Source organism: Heptranchias perlo, chromosome 1 (assembly GCF_035084215.1).
Source record: "Heptranchias perlo isolate sHepPer1 chromosome 1, sHepPer1.hap1, whole genome shotgun sequence".
NCBI lineage: Eukaryota > Metazoa > Chordata > Chondrichthyes > Hexanchiformes > Hexanchidae > Heptranchias > Heptranchias perlo.
Window position 1 is genome coordinate 63,156,965 of NC_090325.1, and position 21,564 is coordinate 63,178,528.

Below are 21,564 nucleotides of genomic sequence, written 5' to 3' on the forward strand. Positions count from 1 at the left end.
TATTATGAGTCTCCAAATGTCCTGCTACTACTTCCTTAATAATGGATTCTAGCATTTTCCCAATGACAGATGTTAGGCTAACTGGTCTATAGTTACCTGCTTTCTGTCTCACTCCCTTCTTTAATAGGGGTGTTACATTTGCGGTTTTCCAATCCGCTGGGACCTTTCCAGAATCTAGTGAATTTTGGAAGATTACAACCAATGCATCCACTATCTCTGTAGCCACTTCGTTTAAGACCCTCGGATGCAAGCCATCAGGTCCAGGGGACTTGTCAGCCTTTAGATCCATTAGTTTACCTAGTACTTTTTCTCTAGTGATAGAGATTGTTTTTAGTTCCTCCCTCCCTTGTGCCCCTTGATTTTCTACTATTCTTGGTATGTTATTAGTGACTTCCACTGCGAAGACAGATGCAAAATATCTGTTCAATTCTTCTGCCATTTCCTTGTTTTTCCATTATTATTTCCCCAGTCTCATCCTCTAAGGGACCAATGTTTACTTTGGCTACCCTCTTCCTTTTTATATACTTGTAGAAGCTTTTACTGTCAGTTTTTATATTTCTTGCTAGTTTACTCTCATAATTTATTTTCTCCCTCTATTATTCTTTTAGTCATCCTTTGTTGGTTTTTAAAAGTTTTCCCAGTCTTCGGGCTTACCAGTAATCTTTGCTATGTTGTATGCTTTTTCTTTTAACCTGATACCATCCTTGACTTCCTTAGTTAGCCATGGTTGGTTCACCCTTTTTGTGGAGTCTTTCCTCCTCACAGGGATATATTTTTGTTGCGAGTCATAAAATATATTTTTAAATGTTTGCCACTGCTTATCCACCATCAAATCTGTTTACCCAGTCCACTTTAGTCAATTCCGCTCTCATTCCTTTGTAATTGCCGTTATTTAAGTTTAATACAGTAGTTTCAGACCCAAGATCCTTGCTCTCAAACTGGATGTGAAATTCTATCATGTTATGATCACTGCTTCCCAAGGGATCCTTTACTTTGAGATCATTAATTAATCATATTTTATTACCCATTACCAGACCCAAAATGGCCTGTTTCCTGGTTGGTTCCCCAACATATTGGTCTAAGAAACAGTCCCTAATACACTCTATGAACTCCTCCTCAGGGCTACTTTTGACAATTTGATTTGTCCAATCTATGTGAAAGTTAAAATCGTCCATGATTATTGCATTACCTTTTTTACAAGCCCCCCTTAATTCCTGATTTATATTTTGCCCTACAGTGTAGCTACTGTTAGGGGGCCTATATATTGCTCCCACCAGTGATTTATTTCCCTTGCTATTTTTTACCTCCAACCAAATTGATTCGACATCTTGATCTTCTGAGCCAAGATCATTTCTCACTATTATATCAATTTCATCCTTTATTAACAGAGCTACCCCATCACCTTTACCTTTTATCCTATCCTTCCGAAATGTTAAATAACCCTGAATATTTAGATCCCAACCTTGGTCACCTTGCAACCATGTCTCTCTAATGGCCACGAGATCATACCCATTTGTTTCTATTTGTGCCGTCAATTCATCTATCTTATTACGAATGCTGCGCGCATTCCGATAAAGAAACTTTAATTTTGTCTTTTTGCTATTCTTTCCTATCCTGGCCCCACTTTCTAGTGCACTCTTATGTTTGTACACTCTTTCCTTTCCTGACACACTCTGTTTATCATTACCCCCATCACTTTCCTGTACTACTTCCTTGTCTTTTCTCTTTATCAATCTAAACTTCACCCCACCTGAACCCTCCCCCCACCCCATTTAGTTTAAAGCCTTCTCTACCGCCCTAGTTATTTGGTTCACCAGAACACTGGTCCCGACATAGTTCAGGTGAAGCCCATCCCAACAGAACAGCTCTCTTTCCCCAGTACTGGTGCCAGTGCCCCATGAATTGAAACCCACTTCTCCCACACCAATCATTGAGCCATGCATTCATCTCTCTGGTCTGATTTACCCTGTGCCAATTTGCTCATAGCTCCGGTAATAATCCGGAGATTATTACCTTTACGGTTCTGCTTTTTAATTTAGTCCCTAGCTGCTCAAACTCCCCCAGCAGAACCTCTTTCTTAGTCCTACCTATGTCATTGGTACCTACGTGGACCATGACAACTGGATCCTCCCCCTCCCACTCCAAGTTCCTCTCCAGTCCAGAGGAGATGTCCTTAACCCTGGCACCGGGTAGGCAACACAGCCTTCGGGACTCTCGCTCTTGGCTACAGAGAACAGTGTCTATCCCTCTAACTATAATGTCACCTACTACAACCACATTCCTTTTTACTCCCCCCACTTGAATGGCCCCCTGAACCATGGTGCCGTGGCCAGTTTGCTCATCCTCCCTGCAGTCCCTGCACTCGTCCACAAGGGCTGCAAGAAACTCATATCTGTTGGACAAGTGCAGAGGCTGAGGCTCCTGCAATGCTACCTCCTGGATCCCCGTACCTGCCTCACTCACAGTCACACCCTCCTGTCCCTGACCACATGTCAATTCTACCGTATTTAGTTTAAGGGGTGTGACTGCCTCCTGGATCAAAGTGTCCAGGTAACTTTCCCCCTCCCTGATGTAAGGAATCTTATAACACCAGGTTATAGTCCAACAGTTTTATTTGAAAATCACAAGCTTTCGGAGGCTTTCTCCTTCGTCAGGTGAAGTGTGGGATTCCTTGAATGTTACTGCATTTATAGTCAGAGAACAATACCTGGTGATTACAGATGCATCCTGATGCATCGCAATGTCTGCAGCTCGGACTCCAGCTCCTCAACTTGGAGCTAGTTTTCCTTGAGCTGCAGACACTTACTGCAGATGTAGTCGCCCTGGACAAAACTGTCCGGTAGCTCCCACATATTGCAGCTGCAACACATCTCTTAGAAACATAGAAACATAGAAAATAGGAGCAGGAGTAGATCATTCAGCCCTTTGAGCCTGCTCCGCCATTCAATATGATCATGGCTGATCCTCTATCTCAATAGCATATTCCCGCTCTCTCCCCATACCCCTTGATGCCTTTTGTGTCTAGAAATCTATCCAGCTCCTTCTTAAATATATTCAGTGACTTGGCCTCCACAGCCTTCTGTGGTAGAGAATTCCACAGGTTCACCACCCTCTGAGTGAAGAAATTTCTCCTCATCTCAGTCCTAAATGTCCTACCCTGTATCCTGAAACTGTGACCCCTCATTCTGGACCCCCCCAGCCGGGGGAAACATCCTCCCTGCATCCAGTCAGTCTAGCCCTGTCGGAATTTTATATGTTTCAATGAGATCCCCTCTCGTTCTTCTAAACTCGAGTGAATACAGGCCGAGTCGACCCAATCTCTCCTCATATGACAGTCCTGCCATCCCAGGGATCAGTCTGGTGAACCTTCGCTGCACTCCCTCATAACTATTTTATTTACTTAATTGATTACTACAATGCCAATCAAATTATTTTTAGGTTGAACCAAGTACTGGCCTTGTTTAATTTATTAAACTAAGTTTAGTTTTTTTTTAATTTAGTTTTATGCTATAAGTTACTTAGCCCAAAGTCCTAAGAAAGAATCACCTTCCTGCCTTACCTGTGACGTCACACTGCAGCTTTGTTTTGTTGTTGCTGTGACCCGCTTTCGGTACGCTCCTCTCTGCTCTGCTGACTAATCAAATGCACCTCACCCCTTACTGCACCGAATCCTCTCGCTCACCAAGTTCCCAATCATAGACTCTGTCAAAACCGGACTCCGTCGATAGCTGCTACTCCCTTATTCCGAGAGAGGTAGTGGTGAGGTAGAGCTGGGTGTCATCAATGTATATTTGGAACCTGACGTGTTTTCGGATGAGGTCACTGAGGAGCAGCAAGTAGATGGGAAATAATTTAATCAATTACATAGGATGTTTTAGAATTGAAAGAGATGGTGTGGACAATTAAACAACTAACAAATTAAACTATTATTACATAGAATTACATAGAATTTACAGCACAGAAACAGGCCATTCGGCCTGAGTGGTCTGTGCCGGTGTTTATGCTCCACACGAGCCTCCTCCCACCCAACTTCATCATATCAGCATATCCTTCTATTCCTTTCTCCCTAATGTGTTTATCTAGCTTCCCGTTAAATGCATCCATGCTGATCGACTCAACTACTCCATCTGGTAACGAGTTCCACATTCTAACCACTCTCTGGGTAAAGAAGTTTCTCCTGAATTCCCTATTGGATTTATTAGTGACTATCTTATATTTATGGCCCTTAGTTTTGGACTCCCCCGCAAGTGGAGATATCGGCCTAATTTTTAACTATGAGGCGGGACCACAGTCGGGGTGGGGGGTCAATAAGCAGGTGGGAAACCCAGAAAAAGTTTTCGTGTGCATTCCCGAGAGATCGCGACTCTATTGAAGCCACTTAACTGAACTTCCGGGTTTCGCGTGCTCAAGCTGCGGAGCGGGCATGTGGCGCACCCGCATGACGCGTTTAAAGCCCACTATTTAAAGGGCCACTTCAACAATGCATTTTGAAGGAGAAAGGAGGCAGAATGAGTAAGGAACGTCCCATTATGGAGCATTCGCGATGCTGAAAACGTCGTGGATAGCACGTTTAGTGAGATGGTCACACCGCAGGTAAAGGTTGTACAGGCAGGAAGTAAGTGGGTGACCTCCAGGCAGAGTAAGAGGAGCAGGCAGGCAGTGCAGGGGTCCTCTGTGGCCGTCCCCCTCTCAAACAAATATACCGCTTTGGATATTGTTGAGGGGGATGACTTATCAGGGGAAGGCAGCAGCAGCCAACTTCCTGGCACCAGGGGTAGCTCTGCTGCACAGGCTGGGAGGAAAAAGAGTGGAAGAGCTATAGTGGTAGGGGATTCTATCGTAAGGGGAACAGACAGGCGTTTCTGTGGCCGTAAACGTGACTCCAGGATGGTTTGTTGCCTCCCTGGTGCCAGGGTCATGGATGTCACTGAGCGGCTTCAGGGCATTCTCAAGGGGGAGGGTGAGCAGGCAGAGGTCGTGGTCCACATTGGGACCAATGACATAGGTAGGAAGGGAGATGAGGTCCTGCATCAAGAATTTAGGGAGCTAGGTAGCAGATTAAAGAGCAGGACCTCAAAGGTTGTAATCTCTGGATTACTCCCAGTGCCACGGGCTAGTGAGTATAGAAATAGGAGGATAGAACAGATGAATGCGTGGCTAAAGAGTTGGTGCAGGAGGGAGGGTTTCAGTTTCCTGGATCACTGGGCCTGCTTCTGGGGAAGGTGGGACTTGTACAAGTCGGACGGGTTGCATCTGAACCAGAGCGGGACAAATATCCTTGCGGGGAGGTTTGCTAGCACTGTTGGGGAGTAGGGAAAAACCGGGGAACTACAGGCCAGTGAGCCTAACATCAGTGGTAGGGAAATTATTGGAAAAAATTCTGAAGGACAAAATTAGTCTCCACTTGGAGAAGCAAGGATTAATCAGGGATAGTCAACATGGCTTTGTCAAGGGAAGATCATGTCTGACTAATTTGATTGAATTTTTTGAGGGGGTGACTAGGCGTGTGGATGAGGGTAACGTAGTGGATGTGGTATACATGGATTTCAGTAAGGCCTTCGATAAAGTCCCCCACAGGAGACTGGTCAAGAAGGTACGAGCCCATGGAGTCCAGGGTGCCTTGGCACTTTGGATACAAAACTGGCTTAGTGGCAGAAGGCAGAGGGTGATGGTCGAAGGTTGTTTTTGTGACTGGAAGCCTGTGGCCAGTGGGGTACCACAGGGATCTGTGCTGGGGCCCTTGCTGTTTGTGGTCTACATTAATGACTTGGATATGAATGTAAAAGGTATGATCAGTAAGTTCGCTGATGATACAAAAATTGGTAGGGTGGTAAATAGCGAGGAGGATAGTCTCAGTCTGCAGGACGATATAGATGGGTTGGTCAGATGGGCGGAACAGTGGCAAATGGAATTTAACCCGGAAAAGTGCGAGGTGATGCACTTTGGAGGGACTAACAAGGCAAGGGAATACACAATGAATGGGAAGACCCGAGGCAAGACAGAGGGTCAGAGGGATCTTGGTGTGCAAGTTCACAGATCCCTGAAGGCGGCGGAACAGGTAGATAAGGTGGTAAAGAAGGCATATGGGATACTTGCCTTTATTAGCCGAGGCATAGAATATAAGAGCAAGGAGGTTATGATGGAGCTGTATAAAACACTGGTTAGGCCACAGCTGGAGTACTGTGTGCAGTTCTGGTCGCCACACTACAGGAAGGATGTGATCGCTTTGGAGAGGGTGCAGAGGAGATTCACCAGGATGTTACCAGGGCTGGAGCGCTTCAGCTATGAAGAGAGACTGGGAAGATTGGGTTTGTTTTCCTTGGAGCAGAGGAGGCTGAGGGGGGACATGATTGAGGTGTACAAAATTATGAGGGGCATAGATAGGATGGATACTAAGGAGCTTTTTCCCTTCATTGAGGGTTCTATAACAACGGGGCATAGATTCAAGGTAAAAGGCTGGAGGTTTAGAGGGGATTTGAGAAAGAACTTTTTCACCCAGAGGGTGGTTGGAGTCTGGAACTCACTGCCTGAGAGGGTTGTGGAGGCAGGAACCCTCACAACATTCAAGAAGCATTTGGATGAGCACTTGAAATGCCATAGCATACAAGGCTACGGACCAAATGCTGGAATATGGGATTAGATTAGACTGGGCTTGATGGCCGGCGCGGACACGATGGGCCGAAGGGCCTCTATCCGTGCTGTATAACTCTATGACTCTATGACAGAGCCAAGCCAGCCCTTGAGACATTACTGGGCGCTGTGAGAATCAGGAGGGAGGTCCTAAATCCACCAGGCAGGAGGAAGAAACCTAGTTCTGCCACAAAGAAGGCGTGGCTGGAGGTGGCAGACCAGGTAAACAGCTGGAGCACGGTGCCCCGGTCGTGGCTGCAATGCAGGAAGCGATTTAATGACCTAACCAGATCAGGAAAAGCGAGTACAGTTACTGATTCACCTGAATTCTGTGGTGAACATTACCCCCCCGCCCCCCTCACACTGCCCTGTGAAACCTACTCCATCACATCACTCCTCACACCCACTTAACGCTCAGTGTCAAGTTGCCTTCACTTTCTGTGCACTTCTTCACCCACCACTCCCACTCACCCCAATCCTGATGCAATGTGATTAATCTGTCTGATAGTCACCCTCTGATGCATCTGCTTCATTGTCATCCTGACCCAGAGCAATGCATCCATCGGGTGACCACGTCAGCCACGCTCATACATCTGTGCTTCCTCCCCTTGTAGGAGAAGAGAGCACAAAATGCAAGGGAGAGGGCGAGGACTGGAAAGGGGCCTCCACAAAAAGTGGCCCTCCAGGAGGCGGAGGAGGCAGCCTTGGCTATAAGTCATACGGTGGAGTGCCTGGCCATCGGGGATGCTGAAACTGGCACCCCGCAAAGGTCTGGTGACAGAACTTTAACATCCCTCACACACAACATGAATTGATGTTATCAATGATTGACCTGTTGCACACCTCAGTATGCTCATGGCAACATTACTTCTGCGATGATTCTTAATATTGCTGTATGTTCTCTTCCAGGGACGTCACGGACTGAAGATGTGGACGAGGGCAATTCCTCAGAGGAGCTCCCTGCCTCTGAAGGTGCACCATCACATCTTAGTGAGCCAGGCACCAGCGCAGATACTCACACCTCGGTGGGTCCTATTAGAGAGGCAGTTGGGTTGTCACCTGGTGAGTCACCACACACAAGTGAGCACGAGCAGACACTGGTGGCAAGGTGGAGAGTCCGCGTCGGTGGGCGCACTCCTCTCCAAGCTATGCTCAGCTTGGCACAGATGCTGAACCTCAGGGGCCATCCTTGAAAAGGAGAATGATTTAGGTACAAACGCACCTTTGCGACATACCGGAAGACTTGCCACACTCAGTCTCCACATTGACTCAGAGGCTGGAAGAGTCCACCTGCAGCGTTAGTGGACTGTTGACGCAGGTAAATCCGGGACTGTCTGCGATGGAGGGAATGGCAGCCTCCATTGAGCTTCAAGCACGGCTCACAAATGAATCCATTCAGGCCCTGTCAACAGTCGTGTGGATTCTGGATGTCAACATGTCTGCCGCCTTAAACAGGCAGGCTAATACTTTAGTTGTGGCCTTAGAACACGCCACATTTTTCTCCAAGCTGTTGTCCAGCAGAGTGGTAGGAGTGATGTGGCCGTGGCCCAGGAGAGGAATGATGGCGAAAGGGGACACGGAAGTGGGGACACCACTCAAAATGCTCCCACATCTCACCCATTGCCCCCCCCCCCCCCCCACCTTCAACCAGTACCCACAATGCTGCCTCCTCTCCAGGTGACCGAGTCTGCCCCTGCATAGGTGCAAGCGGAGCAGTCTTTCGTGGGGCCCTCAAGGGGTCCAAAACCCAAAGGGCATAGGCCGAAATCATTTAAGCATTCCGGGTATGAATCTGAGCAATCTGCCATTACCTCTGCTGCAGCCACAGGGGATGCACCATGTAGAAGCGGTAGGAAGAGGAAGTGGAAGGTTTGGTAATCACCAAGGGTATGCACAAGGGCAGCTGACAGACTGTCATGTTTTTTATTTATATTTGATTTTTGTTAAATGCACATTAAATGTTATGATTCTCACCACTACTGCCACGTCTTGCCCATTCTTGACTGGCTTTTGTGAAAGTGCCCTTTCATGTGCTTCATCATGAATGGTGAGACTTGATGCCACCCATTGGGTGTGTATACAATGTGTGTAAGTGTAGGTGTAGGACTGTATTGTGCAACCTGAGGTGGGGGATGGGTGGAGGGTGGTTTTGTTGGTGGTCGTGGTGGCCATCCCAGGTGGTCTGAGTAATTGACTATAAGTCACTTTCCAGATCTCCCTATGAGAATCTATTAAATACGAATGACTCCCTGGCATGATGAGCAACCAGGTGAGACGCTGCTCTGCCAATGCTTCGCCCATCGTCATCCTCTTCCTCCTCCTCCTCCTCCTCCTCCTCTTCCTCGTCTTCTTCTTCAATGTTGATAGCAGGTGCGGCTGCTTCTTGAGCACATGGGACCTCATCCACCGGTAACCCTCTCTGCTGAACAATGTTGTGCAGGATGCAACACACAACTATTATTCTACGCACCCTCGCTGGTGAGTACTGAAGGGCTCCCAGATCGATCCAGATACCTGAAGTGTATCTTCAGCATTCCTATGGCTTGTTCAATGACAGACCTGGTGGTGATATGACTGTCATTGTACCGCTGCTGTGCCTTGCTGGTGGGGTTTCTCAGAGGTGTCAAGAGCCACATCTGCAGGGGGTATCCCTTGTCTCCAAGGAGCCAGCCCTTTAGTCTGTTTTGTGTGTGGAAGAGGGCCAGGATGTTGGATTCGCAGAGAATGAAGGAATCATGGCAGCTGCCAGGGAATTTGGCCCGCACCTGCAGAAACCTCTTTGAGTGGTCACAAACCAGCGGCGCATTGATGGAGTGATATCCTTTTCGGTTGATGAACAGTCCTGGCTCATGTGTATGTCTTCTGATTGTACGTGTGTGAAATCAATTGTGCCCTGTACCCCTGGGAAGCCAGCCAAAGAGTGGAAACCCACTGCCCTTGAGTCTGGTTGATGTCGTTGATGGGGAAGTTGATGTAGTCGGATGCCCTGCAAACAAGCCATCTGTGACCTGTCATATACACTTATGTACAGACGACTGAGAGATCCTGGTGATGTCACCGGTGGCACCCTGGAAGGATCCGGAGGCAAAGTAGTTGAGGGCAGTGGTGACTTTAACTGCAACTGGCAATGCGTGGCCACCAGGCCCATCCGGGAGCAGCTCTGCATGAAGGAGTGTGCAGATGTCTGCGACCCCCCTGCCGACTCAATCTGAGCCTGTGTAGGCACTGCTCCTCAGAGAGGTCCAGGAAGCTCAGTCTCTGTCTGTATACCCTCTCACGAGAGTAGTGCCCCCTGCGACGTTGGCCCCTCCATTCTTCCTCTCTCTGCTCTTCTGCAGGTCCTTGTGGCGCACATCTTGTGGAACTGCAATTCCCGGAACTACAGTTATCCTGTAAATCTTTTTTGCTCCTTCTCCAGTGCCTCCATATCCTTTTTGTAGTATGGAGACCAGAACTGTGCACAGTACTCCAAGTGTGGTCTAACCAAGATTATCAGGAACTAATTCACATGTGCATGCTCGTACAGATAATCCATCTAGGTTTAACTGTTGGTCAGGACACTACGACTCCTCTGCGAGTAGTGAGGGCTCAGACAGAACCTCAGTTCCACATCTCAAATGAAAAACTCCACCTCCAACAGTGCAGCACTCCCTCAGTACAGCACTGGAGAGTCAAATGAGATTATGTGCTCCAATCCTTGAATCCAAAACCTTCTGACTCAGAGGTAAGAACGCTACCACTGAGTCAAAGCTGATAACTAGTGCAATGGATGCAAATCATCTTAATATAGGCAAATGCACATTCTGTTACAAGTAGTAATCTCAAAAGGTACACTTTATATTCTAATTTTGTTATATTTGCCTGCACGATACAGAACAAAAGCATACCAAGGGGAAAAAATGTGCAGTTTACTTTGCTTTACAATAGACTTCATATTGGTTCTGTATTGCGCATCCTGTGCCATGTGGGAACTCCAGGACACGTCCCGGACAACCACATGTGCAGGAAGTGTCATCAGCTGGAGGAGCTCGAGATCCGGGTTTCGGACCTTGAGCAGCAGCTGGCATCACTGCCGTGCATCTGCGAGGCTGAGAGTTTTGTGGCTAGCACGTTTCAGGAGATGGTCACCCCGCAGATTAAGAGAGTGCAGGCAGAGAGGGACTGGGTGACTGCCAGACAGACAAGGAGAACCAGGCAGTTAGTTCAGGAGTCCCCTGAGTGCATCTCACTCTCTAACCAGTATTCAGAATACTGGTGAAGGAGAGGGTTCCTCTGGGGAGTGCAGCCAGATCCAAGATCAGAGCACCATGGGTGGCGCAATTGTACAGGGGGGGAGGAGAGTAATAGTGGTAAGAGATTCCATAGTTAGGGGAGCAGACAGGTGTTTCTGCGGCTGCAGGCATGATTCCAGGGTGGTATGTTGCCTCCCTAGTGCCAGGGTCATGGATGTCACTGAGCAGCTGCAGAACATTCTGAGGGGGGAGGGTGAACAACCAGAGGTCGTGGTCCATATCGGGACCAACGACATAGGTAGAAAGAGGGATGAGGTCCTGCAGGCAGAGTTTAAGGAGTTAGGAAAAAGATTAAAAAGCAGGACCTCAAAGGTAGTAATTTCTGGATTACTCCCAGTGCCATGCATTAGTGAGTGTAGAAATAGGAGGATAGAGCAGATGAATGCATGGCTGCAAAGGTGGTGCAAGGGGGAGGGCTTTAGATTCCTGGGGCATTGGGACTGGTTCCGGGGGAGGTGGGACCTGAACAAGCCGGACGGGTTGCACCTCAACAGCTCCTTGCGGGAGGGTTTGCTAGTGCTGTCGGGGAGGGTTTAAACTAGCTTGGCAGGGGGATGGGAACCTGAGTGTGGATTCAGATGGGATAAAGTCAGAACTGGAAATGGAAGGCAGAAAACTAGTGAATGAGTCTGGAAGGCAGAGGGAACGAAGGTTAGAAAATAAACAACAGAGGAGTTTGGCAGTCCTTAAATGTATTTACCTCAATGCAAGGAGTATAGGAAATAAGACGGATGAGCTAAGGGCAAAGATAGACACGTGGCAGTATGATATCTTAACTATTACAGAAACATGGCTTGAAGAGGGGCAGGACTTGGCAGCTCAATGTCTCTGGTTACAGGGTTTTCAGACGCGATAGAGAGGGGATAAAAAAGGAGGGGGGTGGCAATTTTGGTTAAGGAAACAATTACAGTTGTGAGTAGGGATGATATGTTAGAACGTCATCAAATGAGGTTTTATGGGTTGAGCTAAAGAACAAAAAAGGGGCAATCACACTACTGGAAGTGTACTATAGACCCCCTAACAGTCAGAGGGAGATAGAGAAGCAAATATGTAGGCAAATTTCTGAGAAGTGCAAAAACAATAGGGCAGTAATATTAGGGTAGTTGATGTCCCCTACTATTAACTGGGATACAAACAGTGTGAATGGTATAGAGGGCACAGAATTCTTAAATTGTATACAGGAGAATTTTTTTAGCCAGTATACAGCAAGCCCAACGAGAGGGAGAGCAGTTCTGGATTTAGATCTAGGAAATGAAGAAGGGCAAGTGGAAGAAGTAGCAGTGGGAGAGCATTTTGGTGGTGGTGATCATAATACAGTTAGTTTTAGCATAGTTATGGAAAAGGACAAAGACAGAAAAGGAGTTAAAGTTTTCAATTGGGGAAAGGCCAATTTTACTCAACTGAGAAGTGATTTAGCAGAAGTAAACTGAAACAGCTACTTGAAGGTAAATCAGTGTCAGAGCAGTGGGAGACATTCAAAGGGGTGTTTCAAGGTGCTCAGGGTAAACATGTTCCCACAAAAAAAAGGGAGCAGCTGCCAAATCTAGAGCCCCCTGGATGTCAGAAGCATTCAGGGTAAGATAAAGCAGAAAAAGAAAGCCTATGATAGTCACTGGGAATCCAATACTACGGAAAGCTTAGAGGAGTATACAAAGTGCAGGGGTGAAGTTAAAAAGGAAATTAGGAAATCGAAGAGAGGGCATGAAAAAATATTAGCAGGTAAAATCAAAGAAAACCCAAAGATGTTTTATAAATACATTAAGAGCAAGAGGATAACTAAGGAAAGAGTAAGGCCTATTAGAGACCAAAATGGTAAACTATGTGTGGAGGTGGAAGATGTGGGTATGGTTCTTAATGAATACTTTGCATCTGTCTTCATAAAGGAGAGGGATGATGCAGGGATTGAAGTTAAGGAGGAGGAGTGTGAAATATTGGATGGGATAAACATAGTGAGAGAGGAAGTATTAAGGGGATTAGCATCTTTGAAAGTGGATAAATCACCAGAGCCGAATGAAACGTATCCCAGGCTGTTAAAAGAAGCCAGGGAGGAAATAACGGAGGCTTTAACAATCATTTTCTAAACTTCACTGGATACAGGCGTAGTGCCGGAGGATTGCACTGTTGTTAAAAAAGGGAGCGAAGGATTGACCGAGTAATTACAGGCCAGTCAGCCTAACCTCGGTGGTGGGCAAATTATTGGAGTCAATTCTGAGGGACAGGATAAACTGTCACTTAAAAAGGCACGGACTAATCAAGGACAGTCAGCACGGATTTGTGAAGGGGAGGGCATGTCTGACTAACTTGATTGAATTTTTCGAGGAGGTGGCAAGGAGGATCGATGAGGGTAGTGCAATTGATGTAGTCTACATGGATTTTAGCAAGGCTTTTGACAAGGTCCCACATGGCAGATTGGTCAAAAAAGTAAAGGGAATGTGGCAAATTGGCTCAGTGGCAGGAAGCAAAGGGTAAAGGTTGACTGTTGTTTTTGCGACTGGAAGTTTGTTTCCAGTGGGGTGCTGCAGGGCTCGGTACTAGGTCCTTTGTTTTTTTGTGGTATACATTAACAATTTGGATTTAAACATAGGGGGCATGATTAAGAAATTTGTGGATGACACAAAGGTAGGCCTTGTGGTTGATAGTGCGGAGGAATGCTGTAGACTGCAGGAAGATATCAATGGACTGGTCAGATGGGCAGAAAAGTGGCAAATGGAGTTCAATCCGGAGAAATGTGAGGTAATGCATTTGGGGAGAGTAAACAAGGCAAGGAATACACAATAAATGGGAGGATACTGAGAGGTGTAGATGAAGTGAGGGACTTTGGAGTGCATGTCCACAGATCCCTGAAGGTAGCAGGACAGGTAGATAAGGTGGTTAAGGAGGCAAATGGAATGCTTTCCTTTATTAGCCAAGGCATAGATATAAAAGCAGGGATGTTATGCTGGAATTGTATAAAACACTAGTTAGGCCACAGCTTGAGTACTGCGCACAGTTCTGGTCACCACATTACAGCAAGGATGTAATTGCACTAGAGAGGGTGCAGAGGAGATTTACGAGGATGTTGCCAGGACTGGAGAATTTTAGCTATGATGACAGATTGGATAGGCTGGGGTGGTTTTCCTTGGAACAGAGGAGGCTGAGGGGTGATTTGATAGAGGTGTACAAAATTATGAGGGGCCTAGATGGAGTGGATAGAAAGGACCTGTTTCCCTTAGCGGAGGGGTCAATAACCAGGGGGCATAGATTTAAAGTGAATGGTAGAAGGATTAGAGCGGAAATGAGGAAATTTTTTTCACCCAGAGGTGGTGGGGGTCTGGAACTCACTGCCTGAGAGGGCGGTAGAGGCAGAAACCCTCAACTCATTTAAAAAAATACTTGAATGTGCACCTGAAGAGCCGTGACCTGCAGGGCTACGAACCAAATGCGGGAAAGTGGGATTAGGCTGGGTGGCTCGTTTCTCAGCCGGCGTGGACACGATGGGCCGAATGACCTCCTTCTGTGCTGTAAATTTTCTATGATTCTATGATTTCTATGGTTGTGAGTTTTTCTATGCACTTGATTTTGTATCAGTCAAATCTTAATTAGATTGCAATTATGATGCCAAAAATTGTTTTAAATATGTAGCAGAGATTCATGTGATATTTTGTTACTAATTATTCAATTCTTTTCCCTAGAATTTCGTACTTTTCAAGTTCTACAAACTAGTGAGCCATAAATGGTTTGAACCATTCACCATTGCTTTGATAACAATGAACGTGCTGGTGATGGCATGTGATCATTATGGGCAGACGAAAATATTCGGCAATGTTTTAAATTGGTTCAACCTAATATTTGCAGCTCTATTTACAGTTGAAGCAATTTTTAAACTTTTGGGCCAACGACAATACTATTTCACTCAAGCCTGGAATATCTTTGATTTTCTAGTCGTCGTTCTTTCCCTTGTAGGTAAGTTACATTTTACTGTTGATCTTTCTTTTTGATAAAAGTTACTTTTGGAGGAAGGTTGTTTGAGGGAGAGAAGGAAAACCAACTTTGTGGAGATGCTTTTCTAACCAGCTCAAGTACATTGCCAGGTGGACCAGCCAAGGAGTAACTTAGAAGAAATCCATAGAGATGCATGTAGGCTGGATCTTCTTCCCCTCCACACCAAAGACCCATTTTAAAATCACTTTTTCATGGTTAACTTTTTAAATGATCAAAACTCATGTTTTTCTTAAAGCAGTGCCACTGTTAGTATTACATTTCTCTTACTTTATTTGGAAAAAAAACTATTTAATCTTGAGAGTTATTTACTAGATTCTTTTTGTAAAATATTATTTTTACAATAATACTGAATGCACTTGTTTTAAAACCTTGCATTGAGTGTCCCCCATAATGTGCATTGAGCATTCTGTAATGTGCAAGGAGACATTCTCCATTTATTTCAGTTATTTTATCAATGGGCCGAGTTGTCTGTAAATAATATCTCTTGTTTTTTGCCATGTGGTCCTTGTTCAGCCTGCATACCAAAAACAACAAATAGTCAGTTACAGATGTTTCCTTGAAAAAAATGTTATTTTCTGTTTACATAATGAGAAAAGATGAAGGGTTTTATTAATGTTTGTAAATTATAGGCAAATTCAAAATCACTGCTCATTTGGAGGAAAATAATCTAATCAATTAAGTTTATTTTAAATATAAATGTGCACCTCTACAAAGATCAAATTATAGGAGCAATTTTCTAATCATGTTATCAGCAGGAGCCATGCCCACTGAGAGCACATATAGAAAATTTGGGCACATTGTGGGTATGATTTTCTGACCATCAGTTTAATTGGTAGCAAATTCATGTGCAATACTGCCTGCAATTCTAATATACTGTTCTGGAGGGCGGGACTCCATACTGGCAGCATGAAATTAGAAAATTGCTCCATACATCTCCAATATAGAATTGCAAAATATTTTCCTTGATGTTTGTAATTCACAAAATTCTTATCACTTAACCTTTTCTGTACTTTAGAAATTAATCTGTCCAATTATATTATAAACAGTGGTAGACTGCAGCTGCATGAGCTCTGATTGAGTCTAATACTGTTGCACTAAAATGCTTCCCATTCACTGAAGATCACATAATAGTAATAATAAATTTTAGATCTGATAAAACCTTCTCGGTATCATTCCAAAATCAAGCCACATTGCATCCATGCCTCAACTTCATGCTATCATTCCTGCTCTTATTACAGCACTCACAAACAGAGAATAACAAGCAATTTGGTAGATTTGGCTGAAATTCAACAGCTTAAGATGAACATAATCTCTTCAGTCACCACAGTGAATATGGAAAAGTAGAATCTTAACAAAGCAATCTTCAAGCTAAGAATGATGATGATCAAGTCAATCATATCTCACCCAATTTTTACTTGCTAAGGTTTTGCTATGGACCTACAATGGGCAACATGGAGACTCATGCTGCTCCCTGGTGCCAGCCTCATTCAAGATACTAATTCAATTCATTTGGGGGAGGGGATGTTCTTATTGCCCCGGATATTCTGATGCATCACATCATTGGTACAATATCATTGCTGTGTGTCTGTGAAACCTAAAGCATAGCACACTTTGGCAGGCACGCAGCCGCCAGAAGTAATCTTAAAGCTGCCCTGTCTGACCTTTTGCAGTCACTTAGGAGACTTTGTTTTGAGGCTATAATTATTTTTTTGTTTCTTTGCAGTGCATTGTTAGTCTGGCATAGTTTATTTGGATGGGGTCTTTAATTTGTTGCCTGTTTTTTTCTTTGAATTTAACTTTTGCTCCCCTACCATTTAAGATACTTTGCCTGCGCTTGGTGCATAGCATCGGAACTCCTTTGGGAATTGCTCTTGCCCTTAGGGAGCTGGAGGATAAAGATAATTTTTATAGCCAGGAGCAATCCGGTGGATCTGTGCTTACCCAAGGAGTCAGGTGTATAAAACATGCTACAATTACTTGAACATGTCTGAGGAGTTCTGTCCTCACTACTCATACTTCACCAGGGAGGCAATCACAGAACTTTGCTGTACTCTCCAAAACTCCTCTACGACTGGCATGGCTTTACCCATGGCAGTGAAAATCACAACTGCCTTGAACTTTTATATCACTTGCTCCTCTCAGAGTGCCAATGTTGACATATCCAAAGTTTGCCAGTATTCTACACCAATCTCTGTGTAGCAATCATATTTCAAGGTTGTTTGGCCCTAAATGTGAGGTCGTCGAAGCCCTATACCAAATTCCATTGCAGACCATCCCCTAGCGTGGAGAATTCAATAAGAGCTGATTCATAGAGATAGGAGCCCAAGATCTCTGTAGCGTCTGTTATGGGGTTCTTGAGAGCCCACAGCTGCACTTAGGACATTTGTTAAAGGGATTGCCCTGCAAATGCCACTGAAGGTCCACATACTTTATATGGGATTGAAGTTCTGTGATGCAGCCAAAGATCACTGCAAGGATAGTTAATGGATTCATAAATTGCAGGGTACTTTGCACAATCTCTGAGGACCTAATGAATTGATGGTGCTCAGAAACTAACCTTTTAAAGGCATCAATCGCAGAATTCAGCATTGAAGGCAGCCTGGAGTCTATTTCCTGCAGCTCCTCCTCAATCATGCTGGGTCTTTCACCCAGTGCTGCCTGCTCTAAGTCTAATTCTGCACCTTTCCCCAGAGTGGATATTCCTGGGCTGTTGCTTGCATCATGTTGAGTGAGTGATGCAGCATGGTGGGTAGTGGATGGACCCTCTCTCTCTATGGCCCTTATTGCTGCTCTTCCTCAGGCAGCCTTACAGAAACAGCATCAATTTAGAATCTGCAAAACATTCTTTGGAGTGCATTTCAGTAGCACACAGTGTGATATAGTGGTGCTGTTGAGTTGCCTATTGGCTGAAAGTGTGAGTGAAGGACTAATTCCTAGCAGGAAGAGAAAGATTTTAGAATGGGTAGTGGCCTACAGATTCAAGTTCATCACATGAATGTTGTTTACTACTTTAATACTCAGAATTAATTCTTTTGATCCCACTGCCCCTGCTAGTTTGGTATCATCTGCAAGTTTAACCAATTTGCATTGAGTTTAAGGAAATTAGAAACAGGAATGGTCCCAACAGTGAACTCTGGCACTCCTTAGTCAGCACTTCTCTCCACCCAAACATAACCCCTCTAACCAGTACCCATTGTTTTCTACCTTTTTTTTCCAAAGAAGAGCAGGGGAGTTCTCCCTGGTGTCCTGGCCAATACTTATCCCTCAACTAACATCACTAAAACAGATTATCTGGTCATTATATTATTGCTGTTTGTGGGACCTTGCTGTGCGCAAATTGGCTGTCGCGTTTCCTACATTACAACAGTGACCACACTTCAAAAGTACTTCATTGACTGTAAAGCACTTAGGGATGTCCTGAGATCATAAAGGGGGCTATATAAATGCAAGTCTTTCTTTTTTCTTTCTTTAGCAAGTTTCTTTTCCATACCTAAGTTTTGCCCTGAATTCCCACAGCTTTGATGTTAATTAGTAATCTTTCATGTGTAATTTTATCAAATACATTTTGAAAGTCTAAGTACACTATAGGTTTACCACAGTTGACTTGGATTGTCACTTCCCAAAAGAATCAAGGAGTTTGGTGAGCCAGAATTTTCCCCATCTAAAGCCTTATTGACTGCTGTTTGCTAGGTTGTTGTAGTACAGATAATCCTCAGGTTTCCTCCTAACAATCAATGCCATTATTTTACATGGAATTTATTAAGACTAATGGGCCTATAGTTGCCTGTGTCTAGTTTGTCACCCTTTTTGAACATGGGCACCACATTAGCCTATTTACAATGTACCCAGTGTCCACTGACTTCCTCATTTCCCTTATGATTGTCGGTACATCTCAAATCTCCTCACTAGTCTCTCTCAACAAGTTGGGATAAATATCACCTAATCCTAAGGATTTCTTTGTTTTGAGCCCTTTCAGCTTGTCCAGGACTTCCATCTCATTTATATTGAGGTCTTGAATTATGACTTGGTACTCTTTTTTCTGTTATAATATTCTTGTATGAATGTTTGGTGGATCAAATTTCAAATGCTCCTCAATAACAATTTGTTTATTTCTGCTTTTGTCCAATCCTCTTAAAAGCTACAAAAAATTGATTGCATGATCTTGAATATTTCTACAACTCTTTTAAAAGTGTCAGTGTAATGGTAGATAGCAGTTATGCAACAGAGATTTGCAGAAACTAAATGCTGTAAGTTAAAAAATGTGAAAAAATCTTTAAAGAAAACTTTCAAATTTAAATATAATTCTGTTCAAACCACCCATCACTAATTTGTAGAATTTATGTTATTTTCCCCAAGTCAAAAGCGTCTCTAAGTCCTTCCTAATAAAGAAATGATAAAATGTAAGGAATCTTACAACACCAGGTCATAGTCCAACAATTTTATTTTAAAATCACAAGCTTTCGGAGATTATCCCCTTCGTCAGGTGAATGCATTTACCTGAGGAAGGAGGAAGTCTCCCAAAGCTTGTGAATTTAAAATAAAATTGCTGGACTATAACTTGGTGTTGTAAAATTGTTTACAAAATACAAATGTGTACGTGCCTGGGGGCTATGTACACAGTATGTTAATTAAAAGTAATGAAATAATGTGATGAGCAGTCTGTTTAAGAACGTTTCGCGGCGACACTTTACAGAAAGTATTACATATACCGTAAAATTAACGATTGTTTAATTAACCCTTAGAATTAGCTCTTAGAAAGCGTTGTTCAATTGCAGTTCGCAACAAGAGTCTGCAAACAAGATTTTCTTCGTTCTAGTTCTACTTATCAATATTCAACATTTCAAGTATTTAAAGAAAAATAACGGGTAAATCCCGAAGGCACACTCAGCTGGTCTTGAACTGGTTCAAATTCGACCGATAGTCTAATCAATTCTAAGCCTTGTGCACATTTCAAAAAGTGCAGAGTTATATCGAGGCTGATAGTTTTCGCTAAACGTTTAAAAAATACGATTTGCTGCATTAGACAATTGGAGAACTGGCATCCATTTTTTTTCTTATTTTAATAGTCCCAAGATAGCTAAGAACAAATTGCATCTGTATAATATGCACGTGTCACTCTTTAGCGAATTACTTTAAAAATATGATTTGGATTGGTTTGTTTTGATGGAGTAAACTCTAGTTTAAATAGTTCCAATGTGTGTTTAAGATTAAGGGACTTGGCAATTTGGAACATAACCACCCCTTCCCCCATTGTACTGATAATTTTACTGTCTTCATTCCTTCAGGAATTTTGTTGGATTCATCCGCATCCAAAAAGCAAGGTGTTTCACCAACTATTTTACGAGTGTTCAGAATTGTAAGACTTGCACGATTATTGAGGCTGGTAAGGTCCTTAAAGGGAATTCGAAAACTGCTCTTTACATTGGTAATATCTATTCCAGCTCTTTTCAACATTGGATTACTCCTGGGACTTGTAATGTTCATTTATTCAATATTGGGAATGAGTTTGTTCCAGGATCTACCTCGAGAATCACCAATAAATGACATGGTAAATTTCGAAACTTTTGGAAATAGTATGATGCTTCTGTTTAGACTGACAACAGCCGCCGCGTGGAATGAGATTCTTCACGTGATGATTAATTCTCCTGTACAACGTCAATTTGTATCATTCACGTACATGACATCGTATATATTAGTCGCGAATATCGTGATAATCAATATGTACGTAGCTGTCATTTTAGAAAACTTCCACGAAGCCCAAGAACAAGAACTTGCTGGAGTGACTGATGAAGATGTCGACATGTTTTATGAGGTCTGGAGTAATTATGATGTTAACGCATCACAATTCATCACATATGAACAGCTACCTGATTTCCTAAATGAACTGAAACTTCCTTTACGAATACCAAAGCCTAACGCGGTGAAAGTTGCGGCTCTCAATCTACCATTAATCGATGGCAACATGTTGCATTGCCTGGACGTCCTCGAAGCCCTTAGTGCTGTTATCGTTGGAAGAGTAACTCAGTCGGAGCCCCTGAAAAAGCTAAGTGGTGACGTTTTTAAAATGTCAATGAAAATATTCCCCATTCGTAGCACCATGGAAACGATCACAACTACGCTAATGATACGAAAAGAGTTCAAGGCCGCCTTGACGATCCAGAAAGCATTTCGGAAATGGCAAGTGCGTCAATACCATAAAATAGCCAAAGTGAAACTTGAAAGATCTTACAGCTCCTTGAGAAAATCGCTACGAAGTCTACATTCCAGCAGACCTAACTCGCCTTTAACATGATCCTCACATGTTATTAGTAGAAACGTTTACAGTGGTAAACCGAAAACCTTCACTTTATGTCTTTGGTGATAAAAGGAACCTTTGAGAGGGTTACATTGGTTACCGTTATATTTGTTAATCCAACATTTTTACATTGCATTTGTGTAATTGTTATGCATGAATTTAACTTTATAACCTAAGCACTCCATTTACTTGGGGAAGTGCATCTATGACAATGGAACTGGATTACCAAATGACGCTGGAGGGAATGCAATATGAAAAGAATGAAATGTCAGTCGTGGACTGCTTTGACTATTGAGAGCCTGACTTGGGATAGAATGTGTCAAGGAGATGTCAACAGATTGCGATCAATAAATGTATATAGTTTAA

The 21,564-nt window shown here is 43.8% G+C and overlaps 1 protein-coding gene across 1 annotated transcript in view; it reads left to right on the plus strand.

The window, feature by feature from the left end:
• LOC137332157 (sodium channel protein type 4 subunit alpha-like) overlaps positions 1-21,195 on the plus strand; it is a 160,618-nt gene extending 139,423 nt beyond the window's left edge. The window contains exons 20-22 of the mRNA XM_067996231.1: positions 14,594-14,864; positions 17,786-17,815; positions 20,225-21,195. Coding sequence (XP_067852332.1) covers positions 14,594-14,864; positions 17,786-17,815; positions 20,225-21,195 — 1,272 coding nt within the window. The remainder of the gene's footprint in view (positions 1-14,593; positions 14,865-17,785; positions 17,816-20,224) is intronic.
• The last annotated feature ends 369 nt before the right edge of the window (positions 21,196-21,564 follow it).